Source organism: Grus americana, chromosome 4 (assembly GCF_028858705.1).
Source record: "Grus americana isolate bGruAme1 chromosome 4, bGruAme1.mat, whole genome shotgun sequence".
NCBI classification, from domain to species: domain Eukaryota; kingdom Metazoa; phylum Chordata; class Aves; order Gruiformes; family Gruidae; genus Grus; species Grus americana.
In genome coordinates, this window is record NC_072855.1 from 67,617,793 (window position 1) to 67,638,154 (window position 20,362).

A 20,362-nucleotide genomic window follows, 5' to 3' on the forward strand; every position below is an offset into this window, starting at 1 on the left:
GAGTCCTTGAGACTTCAGCTTAGTGGCCTCCTCAGCGCAAACCACTTCATAACCAGTTTATAAGAAAATTGCAAGATCAGGTATTTAAGAGGAAGAGCACTCTTTGCAGGGCATTGAGTATATAAGATCCCCAAGGAGCATGGAACAATTAGGAAAGACTTATTAAAAGATGTGTGAGAGCAATGCACCGATCAGGGCATTTACTGGAGGAAAAAACCCCTAAATAAATAACGACATAGCGATGGATTTGGCCTGAAATAGAGGTGAAGTAATCCTGATCAGCTGCAGTATCGCAGGCAGAAGTGATTATCATTCAGCAACTTTTAAGTCTGGTACCCAAGGAAATGACAATAAAGTCTCCAACAACTGTCAGAAGGGGACTCAACAGCTCTGCAGAAGTCATGGTAACTCCCTCATAATCTGTGGTGAATTCTTAATATTCTGTGAAGGGAAGAAAGTAGTTTCCTATGGTATGTAGTTCTAAAGTGTTGGATAGATTTGGGGAACTACTTCCCTTCCTTTTTAAGGTATTTTGTATGTTAATAACCATACAAAGTTAGTGGTAGTTACATTACACTTTTCTGTATTACTATTACTGTCAAAATAAGCTTATTTTTTACTCAAAAATGCAAATAAAATAAAATAGTATTGATCAATCAAACACATGAAAATTACTATAGTATCAAAGTCATATATAATACAAAGTCCTATCCAAAACAATTAAATAATTTCAATTTTCCCCTATAAGAATAGCAAAATGACCTTTTTTGGCCTAGCAAAAAGGTAGGGAGAAGAAATGAAAATTTTCATTTCAAACAGTCTCTTTAAAAGGGCATTTTTATCTTCTGTTTTATAAGACTCTTCTTTTGACAGAATAGAGTTTAGTTTTATGTCAGACTATATAGTTCACTCCAGATCGCTAGATAAATTAAAAACTTGATCTTATGCTGGTGTTCCTGACCCTTAGCCAATCTTTAATGTGTTTTAATAGTTTTCCACTATCTCACTGACTCATTCTGTAAATCAAACCTGCCTTCATGAAAACTAGATGAGTGATATTCACTCTTCCTTTTCCGGTCAGTTCATTAATATTAGTGAAGACTCGAGCCATGGGGTTTTGGGAATACTTTTTCTCAATGTATATCTGTGTGTATTATAATAATATTTCACTATTTTCCCTCCTTATTCACCAAGGATTTGGTATTCTCCTTCATTTACACTGACAGCGCCAAATATTGAAACAATCTCATCTGTAGAGGATTAAATTAAAAAAAAGAATAAATTCATCTTTTTGTGAAAGTTTACTACTACTTGCAAAACTGTAATTTTGATTGAGGTAAGTGAATTTTGCAAGGCTAAAATAGACTTTTGGAACTGGAGGATGTAGATTTTTGGGGAGTTGTAGTCCATGAGTAGCCCTGGCTTTTTTAATTTTGTCCATTGGTGCCAGAGCTGCATTTACCGGTGTTAGTTATTTCAATGAAATAAAGCCAATAAAGCTTCTGTTCTCAAGTACGTTTTTGAAAATGCATCGGAGCCTCTTTGTCACTGCGTCCCCACACTCCTAACTGACCTGTAAGACAACAGATAGGCCATGCTTTCTCTTCAGAAATGTCCAGAAGCCAATATTGAATCGGTAGCATAATACTCACTTCAGTAGAAAATTGGAAACATAGTGCAAAAATTTTGGATTTTGGTAATGTCAGTTGTATTTCTATTAATGATGTCATTAGTGGCATTATCCTATATTTATGTTTATTGAACTAAGGTAATATGTGTTACAAAGATTCCCATTATGTTCGGAACTATAGGACTATTCAGACCATTCAGGAGATGTACACAATTCTCCTGTTACTGTTCATACTCACACCCTCCTCCTACTTCTTTTCTCTAAAGCAGTAATTCCACTGTAACTTTAATATACTTAAAGGGGAAGATCTGCCTGCTCCCTGGGCCTCATCTTTACACGTTCTCCAGCACAGCAGTACTAACATTTATGTGGCCACACTGTAAGCCAGATCAGGGGAAGTAGTGAACTAATCTTTTTTTTTTTTTTTTTTTTTTTTTTTTCCTAGTAGCTTGTGGGAATGTTGGGATGTGAGCAGGGTGAAGGCAAGGCTGTATCTTTTGGCCATGTGCAATTTCAGCATTTGTGTGAGATTGATTTGGCTGTGAACCACACTTAATCTTGTTTACTTTCTTCTGTGACCATGATAAATAATCAAGCTGTTCATGTTGCACAGATATCACATTCTTTAATATAAAGTATTTTGCATGTGTCTTTCTTCTTCCTAATCCCTTTTTAAAGACACTTTAAGGTCAATATATCTCTTGATGATGTAATTTTGTGTGGCTTAAAGCATCTAGAAAGTTGATAGCAAGAGGTTTTTTGGTCCAACCTGCAGATGTGCTCACTCATATATACTGTTTTCCAGCAGTACTCGTGCTTGATTCTGGTGTCCTGTGCTCTGTATCAAACTAAACTTCTGCAGTCATCTACAGCAACCAGCTCTGAATTTTGGGTCATCACTAGGTTAGTTAAGAAAGTCAGGACTTTAATAAATTGAATATGAGGTTAGAGTGAATCTGACTATAATTTCCATTTCTTCACATGTTGCCAGTGACAGTTTTCCTTCTTGGTCTCTTTTAGCTTGCTGCCAGACTTCCTACTTTCAACTTACCTTACATTGTCGCTGAGACCACTGTAACTGCACTGCAGAAATGAAGGGATACCTTGAGGGTTTGATTTCTGTGTAGGGGACTGTTGGCACTTCTGTCACCCTGGAAAATGCCCTTAGGCCTTAGGGGACTGTGAAAGGCACAAGCCCTGATGATTTCTCCTAAAGTGATCAGGGATGAAATGTTGGCATTTAAATTGCCCTTGTATAATTTCCCAGCTATGTACTCATGGAATTAATTAGAACAATTCACACTTTCTTATGGTGTTGGTTGTTGTTTGCTTACATCTGCCAAAAAGCCTCTAACTTCACATTGTGGGTAATCCTCTTGTTTACTTTAGGAAGGCTTTCTTCACCATCCTAAATGCTAGAATTTGTAAAGGAAAGCTAGGGGTTAAGAGCACAATTGCAAGCAATTGATTTCCAATGAATTCAGGACAGCAGAACCTGTGGATTATTACTTTTGAGAGAATCACAGAATGGTTGAGGTAGGAAGTCTAGTTCCACCCCCTTTCTTAGAGCGGAGTCAGCTTGTTGCTCAAGGCTGTGTCCAGTCAGGTTTTGAATATCTCCAGGGACGGAGAATCTGTGGGTGATCTCTGGGCAACCTTTGCCAGTGTTTGACCATGCTCACATTAAAAAAAAAAAAAAAAAATGTTTTCTTATGTTCAAATGGAATTTCATAACTCTTAATTAGTGCCCTTGCCTCCTCTCCACTGGGCATCACTGAGAAGAGCCTGGGTTCATCATCTTGTTCCCCCCCATCAGGTATTTATACAGATTGGAAAGATCCCACCAAGCCTTCTCTTCTCCAGGCTGAACAGTCCTAGCTGTCTCAGACTGTCCTTGTAGGACAGATGCTCCAATCCCTTAATCATATTTGCTGGACTTCAGAATTCTTTGGAAGTCTAAAAGAATATTTCAAGACCCTGGCAGCAGTTTCTGTCCCTGTGATGAAACAGCAATTTTTATTGCCAGTATAGTTGCAGAGGGAGTGCACATGCACGTGAATTGACTTAAAGTGCGTTTTTTTCCCCTGCTTTATCCCATTATTAGTGCTTATGGTCAATTTATTTGCTTTCAGTTTTGGCCTGAGTTGTGAGCTCTGCCCACCCAGGACATTAGATACCCCCTTCAGTTTTTTGATGATGATAGTGCCTGACCCCTGTTGGCTTCCTGGCAGAGTGGAAGTCTAGAGTGACACTTAATTCACTACACAAGGCATGCTCCATCAGGCGCTTGATCCTGTTATTCATTTCTATCTCACTATTTCTGTGAAACGTGCTTGGTGAAAGCAGTGCTGGAGGTAGATGCTGCGCTGCTGTCATCGCTGCCTGCAGAACACAATGGTAGGTACTCATAAGCCTTGCGAAGTCTGGTTCTCTCGGTCCTCAAAAGCACTCATTTAATTTTATTCCTCTTCTGGTACCTGTCTGCAATAAGACTCAACCAGATACTCTTCTTGTTGTGTATGTGTGTACACATGTGTATGTTTGTGTAAAAATCCATGCAGATGCATGAAAAAGAATACTGGAGAGATCCATTTGACAAATCCGGCCTGTATGACAACTTCATAGATGGTAGAAAAATTGTGTGACAGAGTGGCAGATTGATTTGAGTAACTGATTTTAGTTCCTTATCTCCAACATGCATTTTACTTTCATTCTTCACACAAAAAATGTCTTTTGGGTACACATTGACTGGTGTACGCTCTCTCTTTGCACTCTCTAGAAGGCTAGGGACTGTCAGCCATCGTGGTTGCTCTCTGAAGTCTGGTAGCAAGAGGCAGATAGCTGGCAAGTTGTGGAAAGTGATTCTAGGAAGATGAGATAGTTGGACTGCTATAGAAGTGGGCTGTGCTTGGCATAGTTCTCCAAAGCAAGACAGATTTTGCAGAATTTGTTCAACATAATTCAGTGCTAAACTGTGTGACAGTGGTTCTGGCTCTAGCATGTTTTTTATCTATCACATCCTGTCTTCAGATTCCCATGATCGTCTGCCTGGGTGCAGGCTTCTTTCACTGTGCACCCAGCTGCCTTGACAACCGCTTTGCACTACAGTCATCGAGCAGAGGGTTCCAAATTTCTGGTTCATTTAATGGATTCGTAACCAACGTGGCTGCAACTGATTAGAGCATTACATTTCCCTTGCAGCTTTTTCTGGGTCTGCTGCCAAACAGGTTTGCATCTAGTACACGTGTGTTGCAAATCTGTGATACAGTAGTAGTGACTGTGTCCTGAGCAGCCACACGGTCTTCATAACTAACAGAGTCCCTTTCAGAACTGAAAAGATTATCATGCAGAACAGACCAAATCAGCAAATCACCTCTTGCTCAAACATGCACGGTGCTTTCGTTGGCTAAAATAGGACAAGTGAAGTGTGCAGCATGTGCATAGTTGTACATGTGTTAATTTTTCTCAACAATCAGTATTTATTGGCCGTTCCCACAGCAACTAAGGGGAATGTGATCAGATCCTTCTCCTGGTGAATTGGCCAGGCCCTTTCTCAATGCAACATATACTATAAATAGCAGGAATTTACATGAATTATTATGGGCATACAGAGTTCACTTATTTTCCTTGTGAAGTCACTGCACTAATTATTTTGTCAATTATTTACAGGACCTTCAAGATGAAAGACGTTAGTTAAAATAGACAAACAGAAAGATACACATTCAGGTCCATGGCTAATGGCTGTCTTGAAAGGCACTTGACATCTATCTGAAAATTTGTGATCCCTGTTTTATTATGGGCTGCCTCTATACAGGGTAACTTTTTTCCCTCTAATACTGTGCAGTCTTCTTATACAGGCAAAAATATGTATTTTTATTTCATTTCCCTTTTATGTTTGTTCCTCCTAAGGCAGGATCAACCTCATGGTAAAGGACAGCAGAACAAAGTAATTTCACTCAGAACAAATAGCTTCTGGTTTCATTCAGAAAAAACCCAGACTAGACCCCATTCATTAAACCCACCAAACTAAAAGCTGTTAAGAGATATCACAAATATCAAATCCAAAGCAAAATGGCCAAAGGTAACTGTTTCATCCCACATGGAAAAATAAAACTTAGCAATTGGGGTTTTTACTCTTTTAAACAAGGCTGGGTTTGGCATCTATTATAAATTTTTTAATGTTTTCTGAGTCTCTGATAGTTATTCAACAAAAAGTGATTTTTTGAAAAGTAAAATAATTGTTGCTATCAATATTTTTAAATAAATATGTAACACAAATGGTGGTCAAATTTGAGAAGGACTTCCTGAGCAGCTACACTCATCCAAAGTACAGAGTGAGAAATGTGGGATTTTGCCTACTTTGTCTTCTGCTGGCAAGCGAATTCAGGATAACACAAGGCTGTCCAGCAAGTTCTTAGGACCTGTGTTTTGATGCAGGTGACAGAAGGCAACTTGGTGAAGAGCGACCATGAAGTGATAGAATGTTTTTTAGGAAAGGAAAAAGGGAAAACAGCAAAATAACAACAATTGGCTTCAGGAAGGACAACTGTAACCACTTGGAGATTTGTATGGAAAGAAGCCTAACAATAGTTGTTGCAGGTCCTTAAAGAAACATGACCTCCTTGAGTAAGGCTCTTGGCGTTGCTTCCCACAACATGCTCATAGTATGCAGGGAAGCCAAGAGTAGGTACAGCTATAATTAAGTGGTTAAGTGTAGCTGTCAAACCCCAGGGACCACCTGTGGTTCTGCAAGGGTCTGTGCTTGCTTTGGTATTAATCAGTCCTTGTATTAATGTTGTGGATGATGGAAGAGAAAGTGCGTTTATTAAATGTCCTGGTGACACCATGCATGGGGGGTGCCATAAGCATTTCAGAGGACAGAATTAGAGTTCAGTCTTATCTTGAGGAACTGAAGAAGCAGTCTGGAAAATAGCAGCCAGTTCCGTGAGGACAGAATTCTGTGCCTGGGGGAATGATCAGTGCCACAAAGAAAGGGGAGTGATGAATGCCCAGGCAGGGCAGCTTAAGGGAGGGATCTGGATTAGTTTTGGTCAGACACTGTATGTAAAGCTGACATTGTACGCATTGCAGAAAGGACAACCATCCGGCTGAGATGTTGGGAATGTTGTCTGTAAGGCATGTGTGGTAATTCTGCTCTACAGCTGGAGCCCTGAATTCAATTTTGGGCTTTGTAATCCAAGATCAACGTGGAGGACAATATGGTGGTCAGAGGTTTAGAGAACATAAGCTGTGCATGATTTTGTGTTTATTTAGTCTGGAGAAGAAAAGAAGGGAGACGTGATAATAGTATTCAAATATGTAAAATGACAGCTTTGAGAGGAAAAGAATACACCTTGCCTATGTTCATGTGAGCAGAATAAGGAATAACAGGTTTAAATGACAGTAGATTTAAGTTAAACACCGAGTAAAACTTCCTAGCAGTGGGGTGATTTTGCACTGGCACAACTGTCACAGGAGGCTGTGGAACCTCTGTCATGGGGGGGGGGTTTAAAAAAACAAGTTAGACAAGCGCCTGTCGGGACTGATGGGTATGTTTGGTGTGTGGCTGTTTGCCTCCGGGCGAGGGAGAGACAAGATGGCCTCCTGGGGTCCCTTCCAGCTCTAATTCTGATATAAATTCAGTAGCAAAGCTATAATGGTGACTAAATAACTTCTTGAAAGAGACTTGATAGATGAGGCTTTTGGTTTAGAAATACTTAGCATGCTGTGTTTTAGACTCTGTATTCAAACCCATCTATAGTTTCATATCCTCTTTTGTCTTTCTTAATACCCAAATCTTTTGCAAAAGTGAACATCAGCATTGAGTCAGACTGTTTTCTGAATATGAAACTTTTCCAAATAGAAGCTCAGCATGAAATAGAAAGACAGGTTTTAAAATTACTTTTCTTGCTCTGCAAAAGGAATTGGAACACATCATTCCTGACATTTCTTTTTAGTTACCTTGGGACTCTCCAGTCCTCACCTATCTTGTCTTGTACAAGGCTGTCTTCTGTAATATTTGTCTGCCTAAGAGTAAATTAAATGCAAAATTCATCAGGCTATTTGGACAGCTACATATTTAAAAAAAAAAAAAAAGACCATTGTTTAATCTAAGCAAAGCTGAGAAGTTTTTTTTCTTCTACAGCATGATTTCAATCAGGGTACGAATTTGCTTTACTGGTTGCTGGGTGTTTTAGTTGAGTTTGCGGCAGTCGTGGTGCTGAGTAGTGCCCTGCAAATGCAACCTGAGCAGAAGGCAGATGGGAGAGTAGCCAAGAAGGAAGGAGAGGATGGTTTGCAGGTAGATGCATGTGCTTTGTGTGATAAGAGAGAGAGAGCAAAGGAGAGAGGCAAATCTCTTAAAAGACTGAGTTAAGGGCTTCAAGAAAATGGCAGATTCACTGCTTATCACTTGGGGAATCTGCAATAAAAGCAATAAGAATGTGTTCTTTTACAGCAGCAGCCAGGTACTGCGAAGAGTGGTGACTTTCCCTGGCAGCTTGCTGAAACATGGAAAGGTGGATCTGGCCACATGTTGGCAGTTACTTTTATCTGGTTTTGACTCGTATGTGTTAATTCAGTCAGCTCTGGAAGAGGGACTCTGTCTGCATTTGGGGCTTTATTTTGCATAAGGGTAGAAACCTATTGGCATTATGGAAATTAATTAATTGTGGTTCAAAAATAACAATAGGAACAAACTAGACTCATAAGTTCATATGAAGTCAATGTTGTAGCACTCAAATGTTACAAGCAGTGTAAATGGTTGAGATAAATCTGAGGGCCACCTGCTTGGGAGTGAATTAGAGCTTATGTAAATTCTTTATCGCACATCTTACAGTTATCATGAAGATATTTTCAGGAGGATATTCTAGATTATATTGAAATAAAATATTTTGTGCAAAGCTAACATTTTTGTCTCTGACAATAGATGCAGAATTTAACTTTTATTTGCAATAGCTATTATTTCTAAACAAGCAAAAATAGACTTACAATGATGGAGCTCTTTGCTACAGAAAGAACTGATTGTTCTCTTGGCCAACAGTGTTCAGGTAAGCTTTTAAAAACACTTTTAGGGGAGCAGATTTGTTGATACTTCCTATCCCTTTCTTGCAATGTCTCAACTCCCTCAGTGAAAAAAATAAACCAGTTTCCATCTAGGCCACATTGCATTGTGGTCATCTACAGTCATGAAAGCAAAGTGACCTCCTTTGCTGTGATAACTGTGAATGATTGAGGAACTCCTGGAGCCTGTTCAGTGAGCTACAGGGACTCTTCCATGACTACTTTTTGCCCAGTAAATTCACAGCTCAGGCCCTTACTTTGCATATGTCACAAATTTTACATTGTCCTATTTTTTCTTATTGTGTAAGGAATGAAATTACCACCAAGACAATCTTGTTTATGCTTTATGCTAAAGCAGTACATTGGATAATACAAGTTGGGGGGAATAGAGGGTGTTCAGTGTTATCCTCAACTTGATATCATCGTGTACGTGTTGTAAAAATAATTCTCAAGAAATGACTGCAACATTATTGCAGCTTTAGTGTTGCTTAAAAATCTGCAACTCCAGCCACCTTGCAAAGAATTTATGTAGAGTGATTTAAGTTTTGAACTGGGGATTTTCTCTCTTCTCGGTTGTTTCTTATGTTTTGAGCTTAATACAGACAATAAAAGCAAATCTCAAAGCTTTATAATGCAGATGAATGTTTTCATAAACCTCACTGTTTACTCAAAAGCCTTCTGTTGTGTAAGTGATGTTAAAATAAGTGTTAGTTTTGATGCAGAGGTGGAAGGTGGGGAGGCCTTGTGTTTTTAAGTCAGTGTGTCCCTACCCGGTCTTTGCCCTGACACGGGTTTTGTTTTTCTCACCCTGCTTCAGACTGTCCATTTTTGAGCAACGGGTTCAGTCTTAGCAGTGAAGTGGTGGGCTTCACTGTTTTCCCATGTTCCTCTCTGGAGGCATCTTTAATGTTCATCTTTTATTTGTTTTTATTCTTTTCACAAACTCTGACATCTTTATCACTTCTCAGTGACCTTTTCAGTTGTTGCTTATGATTATGCATTTGGAATACGTCCGTGCACAATATTAATGTTTCTTTTTGTGGATTGTGCAAGCTCTTTATTGAAATATTTCCAGCTTTCATGGTTGATGCTTTTAGAAAGGCCAATTTAAGCACCATGCTACTGATACATAAAATCATATGGGTTCTATTTTCTTTCCATATCAAGGATTTTAAATTATCACAACATTACTGCTTTTTAGCATACTCTGTAGTAATGTTAGATATTTGCAAAAGCATTTGAGCAAAAAATAAGAGCATTGGCTGGTAAAGTTTTTTACTTAGCAAGGAGACTTTCTCTGCTTCCTCTGTGCAGTTGTTTTGTCATTCAGACTGTCTGATTATGTGTCGTTTTTTCAGGACTTACAAAACAAAAAGTACACGTCCCCATCACAAGTGGAATTACAGTTCTTTTAATTGAACAACAATTTTGCATTTTTTTTATTAGAGTACTATTAAATCCCTCTGAATAACTTCTCACACCCGACGCATGCTGAGAGCATGGCTATATAGACCCTTCCTTTGTTCATGCAGCTTTGAACACACTAGCTTGGGTGCAGGGCTTCTGCTGCCAGTGCTGGGTGGCTCCCAGGCTGGCGCAAACTCAGCTCTGGTCAGCCCACAACACACACAAGGGGACTTGGGTTTCTCTGAACAGATGCCGCTGAGCTGGTATTAGAGGGGACAGCACTTGACAGCTTTTAATAGCTACAAAAAGGCATTAAAAAAAACACCACAAAGGAGTCAGGCAAACCAGCTTGGAAATTCAGCTGAAGCTTCAGGGTTGTTGTTTGGTTTTTTTTTTTTTTTTTTTTAGAAAAAAACTTTCTTACTTTATTTTTGTGGGGAATATAGAAAATTTTTAACGCCAAAAAAGCAGTTGCTTATCTCTGGCTAATAGTGGATGAGTCTGCTCACAGTAAAAGATACATCCTAAAGTAAGACCAGGCAGGTTGCTGTGATGCTCGCAGTGACAAATGAAGACTGCAGGACCACTCAGGATCACAGGTACCTTAGATAATTCACAAGACATATCTTACTAGGGAACTACAGCATCTGGAAGGATTCCACCGTTTATTTTAACTGACTTACTAGAAATAAGAATTCTGGTGCTACAAATAAAACCTTTGTGAAAGTAAGTTGGGAAGTGAGATATATAGTATTTGGAGCACTGCAATTTCATATAGCCAACATATTTCTGAGCTTGCAAGCCTTTCAAAGGCTTTCGGCAAACAAGCTTGCAGCAGAGCCTTAATTACATATTTCACAAAAGGAGTTCTCAATTTTTAAATGCAATGTGCTTGCCAGAGGTGATAGATGACCATATAAGTGGAAGGCTCCAAAGTAATAAAATGTATCTTTGATGATGGGGGCACTGTAGAAAGTAGGAAGACATTATAATAACATAGATGAATGCAGACAAGAGGAAAGAAAATTTCTTTGACTCAGTAAATGTTTTTAAAGCAGTGTTTGCATTATTGCTTGACCTGAATACCTTGATTCTGAATAAATAATTTCTTGAACATTTTGTCTTTTAGGCAAATAGAAAGAACCTTGCAAATGGAAAAAGCTTTTGTGACACTCATGTCGAGCTATACATGGTATATTTACCTCTTGGGTAAACGTGGGGTACTTGAAAGATGGCAAAGGACAGGCTAGCAGCAATCCACTTCAAGGTGTGGTAACCTAAAGTTGTCTGATGACTCTTCAATGTCCTGAGTCTTTCTGAGCAAAGTGAGGTGCCTGTTCTGAGTTGGGCCATCTCCCCCTCTTAGCTCTCATCTCCCCCTCTTAGCTCTCAGTCTCACCCTGGATGGTTATTCTGTCACCAGATCCTTTAGACATCTAACTTGTTTTTTTCATCGCATTTGGCTTACAAGCAGGATTGACTGAAAATAGCCTAACTACTGCTCTCTATTTTCTCCCTTCACGGGATTTCTGTTCGCTTTATTTTCAGAATTACTTACCTTATTTCTTCTGGACCATCTGTGTGGTGTCAAACTGTCTGAATAACTGAAGTATAAATATGACATACACTTCCAGAAGAATGGAGAGATAACAACTGTTCACCTTCCTTGTTAAGACTCATCAGCACCTCTCACTTCCCCCTCTTTAAGGAATACTTACTGCAGAGGACAATCTATAGGAATCCTATCTGTAGGATTCCATGTGACCATAAGGATCTGCCCTAGTGGATTTTGTAGCTTCCGAGGTCTATGGAGGTGTGGAGATGAAACAGAGAAGCAGGTGTTTAAGTGAGTTATAGGATGTGAGACCAGACAGTAAACCAGCAAAGGTTATAAATAGGAATTTATCTTCTTTGGATGACACTTCAGCATACTTTTTGTTTGTTTTCTTAGCTTTGTTTTTTTTCAGTTAAAGAGCAGTTTCATTCTTTCAGTTGTTAGTATAAAGATATAAAAGTAGCCATGGCATTGAACAACAGATGAAAACTATAGTATAAAACACTGTGAAACAGTAATTGAAAAATACGTAAGCAAAGTAAAAGAGAATAAGTAATCAAAGTACCGCATATCAGAGTCCAAAGCCAGTCCCTGGGAATCAGCCAGTTGCAAGGCTGATTTGGTGGCTCTAGACAGTTACTTACGTATTCAGGGCAGACTCTGTTCTCTTCTTCAGTTACAGCTTCAACCAGATATGGTGTCCTCTCTCAGCATTTCTTGACAGAAGTCAGGCTAAAGGCTTTTCAGAAGGGGTGGTTAATGCACTCTCCATGTTGGTATTACCAGTTTGAGGATAAGAGAAAAAAAATCACTAAATGTGAAAACTGAAAATACAGACATGTTTAGAATTATGCTCAACAGCTTAGGAAAGGGGTGAATAGTAACTCCCTCAAGCTGCTGGGCTTTGTTTGCCAGAAGTGAATCTATTTGGAGGGGCAAGAGGAGGGACAGACCAGTATTTCTGCAGTTGATGTCTGCCTTATCCTCACCTCGGGGAAAATTCAGATGGTGACAGTCCTGGCTGTTTCTAACCCCATCTTGGATGATCAGCTTTACACATCTACTCATTATGAAGTTGACTTGGGGTTAGTAGGGAAATGATTTTTAAGAAATCATTTAGGGAAATGATTTTTAGGAAAAAATTCTTCACCGAAAGGGTTGTGAAGCACTGGAACAGGCTGCCTAGGGAAGTGGTTGAGTTACCACCCCTGGAGGTATTTAAAAGACACATAGATGTGGTGCTTAGGGATATGGTTTAGTAGTGGACTTGGCAGTGTTAGGTTAATGGTTGGCCTCGATTATCTTAAAGGTCTTTTCCAACCAAAACGATTCTATGATTCTATGATACCAGGTGACACAGAAGGGCAGGAAAGGTGTCCATAAAGATGTATTTAACTAAATTTAAAAGTTTTACCTTTACATAAAATTTTCAGCTCTTAAGACTTCTATGCAAAATGATTTAAAAATAATTTTATTACTAGCCTGTAATATACTGAGTCTTAATCTTTCTATTACTTTTTAATGATGTACTGGAGAACTTGGAGGCCTTCCATTTTACTACGCATACTTTGATTTAAACTCCAGAACCCATACAGAAATGTAGTCTGTCTATTACTTAATAATTTCAGTATATTTTGTCATGTATGTTTTTCCAACATATAAATAGTGGAATTTCCTGTAACGTATTCCTTTAAAGCAGAAATCTTATATCAAGTCCTTTCCCCCACCTCCCCCCCTTCATTTTAGTATAGGGATGTCATAGTGAAAGATGGATTTCTGTGGGACATCTCTCACAACAGTGCTTTATTATTTAACATTAGTTGGTCTCAGTCCATCCTCTTCCTGGCCACTGTATAAGGTATTCTTAAAGGATAACGATGCTGACTGTCTTGGTAGACTGCTTTGGGATACGCAGAGAACGCTGTTCACAAACCAGTTTGATGGTCTCAGAGTCACTGGACTTGTACTCACTTTGCAGAAAACATCATTCCCCGGCGTTAATTAGAGACAGAGCCCAAGGATTCAATGTGGATGTTGACTCACCTGATTCGTCAGGTCACTGGTGAGGTCATTTGCTGGGTATGTTCTGCAAAGGTTTCTGGACCACTGGATGGACACAGAGCTTCAGTTTCCAGGTTGCAGACAAAGCTGCCCAGAGGGGAAGATGGGTGGAAGTAAGTGGTTTCCCTTGGAGCTGAGAAATCTCCCACAAAGTGCTGAGGCTCCGGTGGCACCAGAGACCAACTCTGGTTTGTTGTGAACAAACTAAGCAGCCTGCTGAATAGAAAAAGCACTTTGCTACAGAGAGAAGATTCAGTCGAAAGAGAAAGAAGGAAGGACTGTAGTAAGGATTCCAGGAATAAATCTTTGAAGTAAATACAAGTACCTACAGTATGCTCTTTTGCACCAATGAAAAATATGCAACTGCTTTGCAAGGGGCTAGCTTTCACCAGCTCGAGATAGTCAGAAAGCTGATATTTTTCCAGCTTCCCATGAGCTTCCCAGAACTGATAGCTATAAATCCACCATAAGAAGAGGATATTGTATTTCTTCTTCTTAAGAGATAAAAGAGGGCTGATGACTAATGCGGAAGTGAATTGTGAAGAGACTTATTTACTTAATTGAGCCTGCTTGTTTGGTATGTGTCCCAATTAATTCATTTTTGTTGTGACCATATTGAAGCAACCTGCACCCTTGTGACCTTCTTTTATAATTATTACCATATTCCTCTTTTCAAGCACTGCTTTGATTATGTACTCAAAAAGCTCTGCTAAAATATCTGTAGCATTAGTAGAGAGTCAGATTTTTCCATTGTTTTGAACTCAAGGATAGTAACAAAAAGAATCTTTTTTATTGAAGTTCTTGGAGGTTATGGGTCACTTACAACCCTTAGGGGATGGGGGGGTCTTTCTTTTTAATTTCACAAAATTACTATTTTGAATAGGCAGAACTTGTTCTCTAACTAGAAATTCTTTTAAGAAAAATGTGTTGTTGCGTGGTAGCACTCAGAGGTGCCTCATAATTCCTCTGGTGTGCCGAATATTGTACATATTACAGGGTCGCAGGAGAAAGTAACAGCAGCTGAAGAGGGGTTGGCAAGTATCACCATCCCTAAACTTGCTGAGGTTGCTATGTGGAATCTGCCCCCAATGAGGCATTGTTTTTATTATTGCTTAAATTAACTGCAGTATTTGACAGCTCTTTGCCTAAACCACAGCAGAGCCTCTGGACACCTCTCTGTGAAGGAGAGACTCTTTCAGATGTGGCAGTCAAATCTGCAGTGGTGGGTGACTCTGTCAGTGAGGGGTTGCCTGTACAAGGAGGGTGTTTATTCCTCAGTGCTTCATCGGATGAAGATTTTTCTGGTTTGTGCCAACCTCCATGATAGTAACTTGCACTCAGTAAGATGTTTTTGTACTCCTGTCCTCAGCTCCTCTCTTCCTGTTTACTTGAAAATCCCAGCCAAATGGTTTTCCTCCATCACGGCATGCACACATGCACTGGTGAAGCTAGTTCTGGGCAGCAATCCCACAGGTGGTGTCGGTTTAGAGAGAGGTGCTCTGCATGTTGCATCTTTCATTCCAGTGGAAATAGAATGTCTTTTACCAGAAGTAAGTCTTAAACCAAGCCCCCTCGCCACTGGCTGTTGTATTTGGAAACCTGTTGAGTACCCTCGCAGTTTCGTGCATCTCTCACGACAGCGGTCCCTTCTCCTCAGGCAGCAGGATCCTTTGCAGAGAGTATTTCTTTACACAAGGCTTGCTGATACTATTTCTCTTACTGAACTAAGTAGTATCACTGCTATCCCCAGTCTCCATCGACTCTCTGCTCCCCTCTGTCCAGATCAAACCTGGCCATGCTTTTAACTTCTTGAAGCACTGTGTACCTTCTTTTTTCTTCCTCATTCCTAGCCCTTTTCTCTCTACTTCCTTAGAGTGCCTTCCTGTCTGTGTTTTATGCTGTATGGAGTTTCTTTTTTGTATGGCAGACTCTCTCTGTTCCTGAAACAATTAAAACCACTTTAAAGATAACAGCTCACTCTAGGTCTCAGTTTTTCAATGGATGGCCCTCTAAGCTGCTGGGGATTTTGATGCTCGAGGACAGCAGGTGCTGGGTAGAGCTTACCCGGGATGCCACCCACTCACTGGTGTGCTGTGTCCTCTTGGTTTAACCTTTGTCTGAGCAGTCTTCTGTCCTCCTTCAGTGTGAGACTGCTCATGTAGCAAAAATTCATGCATCAGTAGAAAAGGTTTGGAAATCTTCCTTCAGCCATGACTAATAATCCAGTGTAAAACAGACCACCGTCTCAGACCAGGCCGTCTTCATGCACCAGGCAAAGGTGGGTGATTGAAAAAGCCAAAGGAGTGGTGTCTCTACAAAAACAGAACTGGAGGTTAATTCTTTGCCCTGCTTACTCTTGACTTTCTCTCTTTACATAATCTGGTTTAACTCTTTGGCTATGTCCATGTCCAGAACACTTTGACTACGTCTTCTGCTTTAGAGTACGTATGAAAGATGCTGTATGAAAGATTAATTTCCTTTCCATCATTAGGAGTTTCCTTTTTACATGAACTCATGTGCCAGATCACGCAGCGTGCAGCCGCGGTGTTGCATTTTATATGACACCTACAGGACTCTGCTGAATGAAATCTGCCAGTCTTTAGAGTTCTGAAAGTATGATATTCTGTTTATGTGTTTTTTGGCATAGAAACAGAAAAGCTGGGGCTGGAGGTAGGAAATGGATTGCCATCTTGGAAATTTAATGACCAGCTCTTTCCCTGTGACGTGTGTGGAAAAGTGTTTGGTCGACAGCAGACTCTGTCCCGGCATCTCTCACTGCACACGGGTAAGCCAATGCTTTGTGGTTGGTTGTTACAGCACTGAGGAGATCTGTGTGTTCGCATGGTTTGTTTAAGTGGAGGGGGGAGAAGGTAAGCCGAAGAGTCTGAGAGCCATCCTCAGCTCCTTGCACTTAAAGCCGAGCACAGAAACAGGACAGAATGTCAGAGTGGTGTTCAGGGAGTTAACAAGCATTTTATTTCTCTACAGCCTACTTGTAATTTATCTTTACAAAATGTGTAAATTCAAGTTTGTTCAGGTTCCAGTAGACCAGCCTGTAGATAACCAAGCCTGTTAATGGAGTTCTGAAGAGAAGGCACAGCCTTTCTTACAGGCACCTGATGAGCTTTTTAAGTGTCACTGAACAACAAAAGATTTGGCCTTGGTGTTTTAGATCTGGCTAAACTGAAAAGATTTAATATCTGTCATTCATCTTTGCTCTAAACATCCAGTTCTTCTGAGAGGAACAGGGGCTGTTCTACTCCACACCAACTTTCTTAAAGTGAATCAGATTCAAATCAACTGAGACTAACAGAGTTTTTATATGGAAGATGCACCTTGACAGCCTGCTGAGGTGCCCTGTGCAAAATCAGACTCGAAAGCAAGAATTTCTGATGCAGCGCTGAAAAATACTGTTGGTATAATGCCAGCATATGTTGTACCATCTAGTAAAGCTGTGCTGAAAAGGTTTAAGTGCTCTGTTCTGTGGCTTTGTGGGGTTTTCTTAGTCCTAAGCTGCTCTATTGAATTCCTTTCCCCTGACACTTGTAGCATTATATTTCAAATTTAGAGCAGCAGCTCCTCAAAGAGAAAGGTTGTAAAAGCTGATGTGATGTTTGGTTATTTTAATCAACTCTTTGCAAAATAAAGCCTGGCATGTACAAAAAATGTGCTGCCAGGATTTAGAAATGTTTAATTTAAAATAAAATTATTTTTAATTGTTTTAAGTTGTGAAGCATTAGAAACTCGTGATGGATTTGTTTAATTTCTTCAATTGTTCCTTGAGTGGGGTTGAATTTTTTTTTTTGTTAGTTTGTGTTCAGAAGTGGCCTAATGATACAGCGTTCCCTTTCCTCCCCACCCTCAGATTTTAATACAAAATCATCAACCATCAACTCTCTGCAAGTGATCACATGGGCAAACTCAAGAATAACTGGACCCAAAAATCAAATAAAAGATGCTAGGTAAAGGAAGTAGTTGTAGATTGTTGACCTGTTTCTGTACTGGCTCTGCTGCAGCTCTCAGAGCAGCAGTTGCCCCAGTTTTCTACTTTATAAAGTTTTATATTATCTGACTACAAATGGTAGAGGAAGTTAAAGAAACGTAGCCCTAAACTACCTCCAATGTAGTTTTTTTCTGAGCAATTGCTGTGAACTCCTATAAGTTTCCAAAATGTCGAGCTTCCAAACTACCTCATTCTGAAAGCTGCTCGGAGAAACCCAAAGGAATGCATACTTGGTTGCTGGCAGCTTTAAAAATAGCTTGCTTCAAAATGCAGTATACACTTAAGGTTTTCTGCTTCTTCTTCAGAAGAGAGAAAATACAAATGCCACTTGTGCCCCTACGCTGCTAAGTGCCGTGCTAATCTGAACCAGCACCTGACCGTCCATTCTGTGAAGCTGGTGAGTACAGACACCGAGGACATTGTCAGCGCTGTCACTTCCGAAGGCAGCGACGGAAAGAAGCACCCTTATTACTACAGGTGAGCACCCAGACAAGGGCTGTGCACCACATGCTGGAATCTGAATCTTATCTGCCCGCTAAGGACGTGTTACAGGACCACCCTTCTGGTGTTGCAGGGTGGAACTGTGATGAAACTATTTGTCTTGTATCTGACTTAGGCTAAGCAGCAAAACCCAGCTGGCTGCCTCGTGCTGTTTGACTTGGCTAGCCACTGGGAAAGACTCTGGGTTTTGGTGTGGGCTCGGTGTTTTTTAAATGGTTTTGTGAGGCAGACGGGCTCTTAGAAGCCTCTCTAACTTTTTATGCGGCATTCGTTTAAGTTTTGTGTTTGGAAGCATCCCGTCACGTACACATAATAACAGCAAATCTAAAGCGCTGTGCTTCCAGTTGCCTCTGACAACTCTATTGTTTTCAGCCAAATCTATGAAATCAAATAGTAAAGCGTAATAAGAATTGTGATATTGTTATACACATTTCCTCCATTTGCTAGAGGTCACGCTCAGAGACCAACGTGATGAAAGAAAGAAAACCTTTAGGAGAATTTGCCTGAAAACTTAAAAGGAATTGCCCAGATAAAATGGATATTTGGACATTCTCCTTGTTGTATGCACTGTTGTGCGCTCTGCAAACTGTGATATGTGATCCAGCGGCCAAGCAGATTACCAAATCACTCTTACTTTTAGTCAAAGTGCCAAGAGCAGATTTAATTACAAAATCATAGAAGTAAGAAATAAATGAGACCTGCTGGATTAAATTATCTAGGCCATCCCCTTGGGAAAGCAATATAGCGCCCTAGAGTATACACCTTTTTAAATGTTTTTTGCTTGTTTTAAATGTTAATGGCCTAATCAAAGCAAGAGGAGGACTCTGCAAAGAAAGTTAAATTAAAGGGTGCTTTCCATTGCCTCTCAATATCACTCTGTTTATGCACTGGCTATGAAATCTGTATCCCTGCTAATTATTTGCATAGCTGATGACTGCTGTTTTCCAGTCAAGCATAAGAAATGTTTGAACCCATTTTTACTTGCTTACACTGAAACTGCCAGGCAGTTTTGCACAAGATCCCAGTTTGGCATGGGAACCATTCCAGGGCTTGAAAATAACTCCTGGAGTGTGCAGCAAGCTCGCCGTTTGTCAGTGTATCAGCCGTACTAAACATCTTGGCAAAGCTGCAGTGCCTCTTATTGCCCAAAGGAATCAGCTAGGTGATGCGCAGCATCTGGAATCTGTAGTTTTTAATTAACTTTATGATTATTTAGCATCATTATAGCATGTACAGGATTGTTGCATTGTGCCTGCCCTTAATCACATTGGCATGGCCATCAGTTCAAAGACAGTTCAGCAGACAAAAGAATTTTGCAGAGACCATTCAACAGCGAGGAAGAGAAGAAATCTGTGCAGTGAGGTTTTTTTCTTGCAAATTCAGGGAAAGGCAATATGCTTCTGCTTGTGGTTTGGTTTTTTTAATGTTTCTTACTCTTGAATTCCCTTCTGCCTGCAGCTGTCATGTGTGTGGGTTTGAGACGGAGATGAATGTCCAGTTCGTCAGTCATATGTCCCTCCATGTGGATAAAGAGCAGTGGATGTTCTCCATTTGCTGCACAGCGTGTGATTTTGTCACCATGGAAGAGGCAGACATGAAGGCTCACGTCAACAGCAAGCACACAGGTGATGATCCCTGTCTCCCAACTGCAGTGATCTTTCCCTTCCTTGCTTTCTAGGTGCAACCTTCGCACTTCCCATTAGCACTCTACTTTCACTGAAATGCTTGCTAATTAAGGCCTGATCTCTCAAAGTTGAAGTGAATTGGACTCCAGCCAGGCAAATAATCTGGTAGCGCAGATCAGTTTTCAAGCTTAGCAAAATAAATGAAGGACTACTTAGCCCTCCTTCTTCCTATTCCCCGTATCCCTCAAATCCCCTCCCCTGTTGAAGTCAGCATACTTCATTTGCTTTTCTGACTGGTTTACTATTTCATCAGAACCCTGGTTTGACTTCAGTGACGATAAGGTGACTTTGAGCGCTAATTGTGCATACCTGGCTCTAAGTCTGAAATATGCAGTATGTTGAGCTTCGTTCTTCAGCGCGTTTGCCTCCACAGTCTTATCAGTTTGGAATTTCACGCTGATGTTTAGTTGACACTGTGATTCAGCAATACCATAAATGTAACTTTATATTAAATAACA

General features: G+C 40.1%; 1 protein-coding gene across 3 annotated transcripts in view; it reads left to right on the forward strand.

The window, feature by feature from the left end:
• ZNF827 (zinc finger protein 827) overlaps window positions 1–20,362 on the forward strand; it is a 134,371-nt gene that overhangs the window by 104,148 nt on the left and 9,861 nt on the right. For all 3 annotated transcript variants that reach the window (XR_008577075.1, XM_054825146.1, XM_054825147.1), the window contains 3 exons: window positions 16,363–16,500; window positions 18,024–18,195; window positions 19,678–19,844. Coding sequence is in view for 2 of the 3 variants with exons in the window: in XM_054825146.1 (XP_054681121.1) it covers window positions 16,363–16,500; window positions 18,024–18,195; window positions 19,678–19,844 (477 nt within the window). In the remaining variant the exon portion in view is untranslated. The remainder of the gene's footprint in view (window positions 1–16,362; window positions 16,501–18,023; window positions 18,196–19,677; window positions 19,845–20,362) is intronic.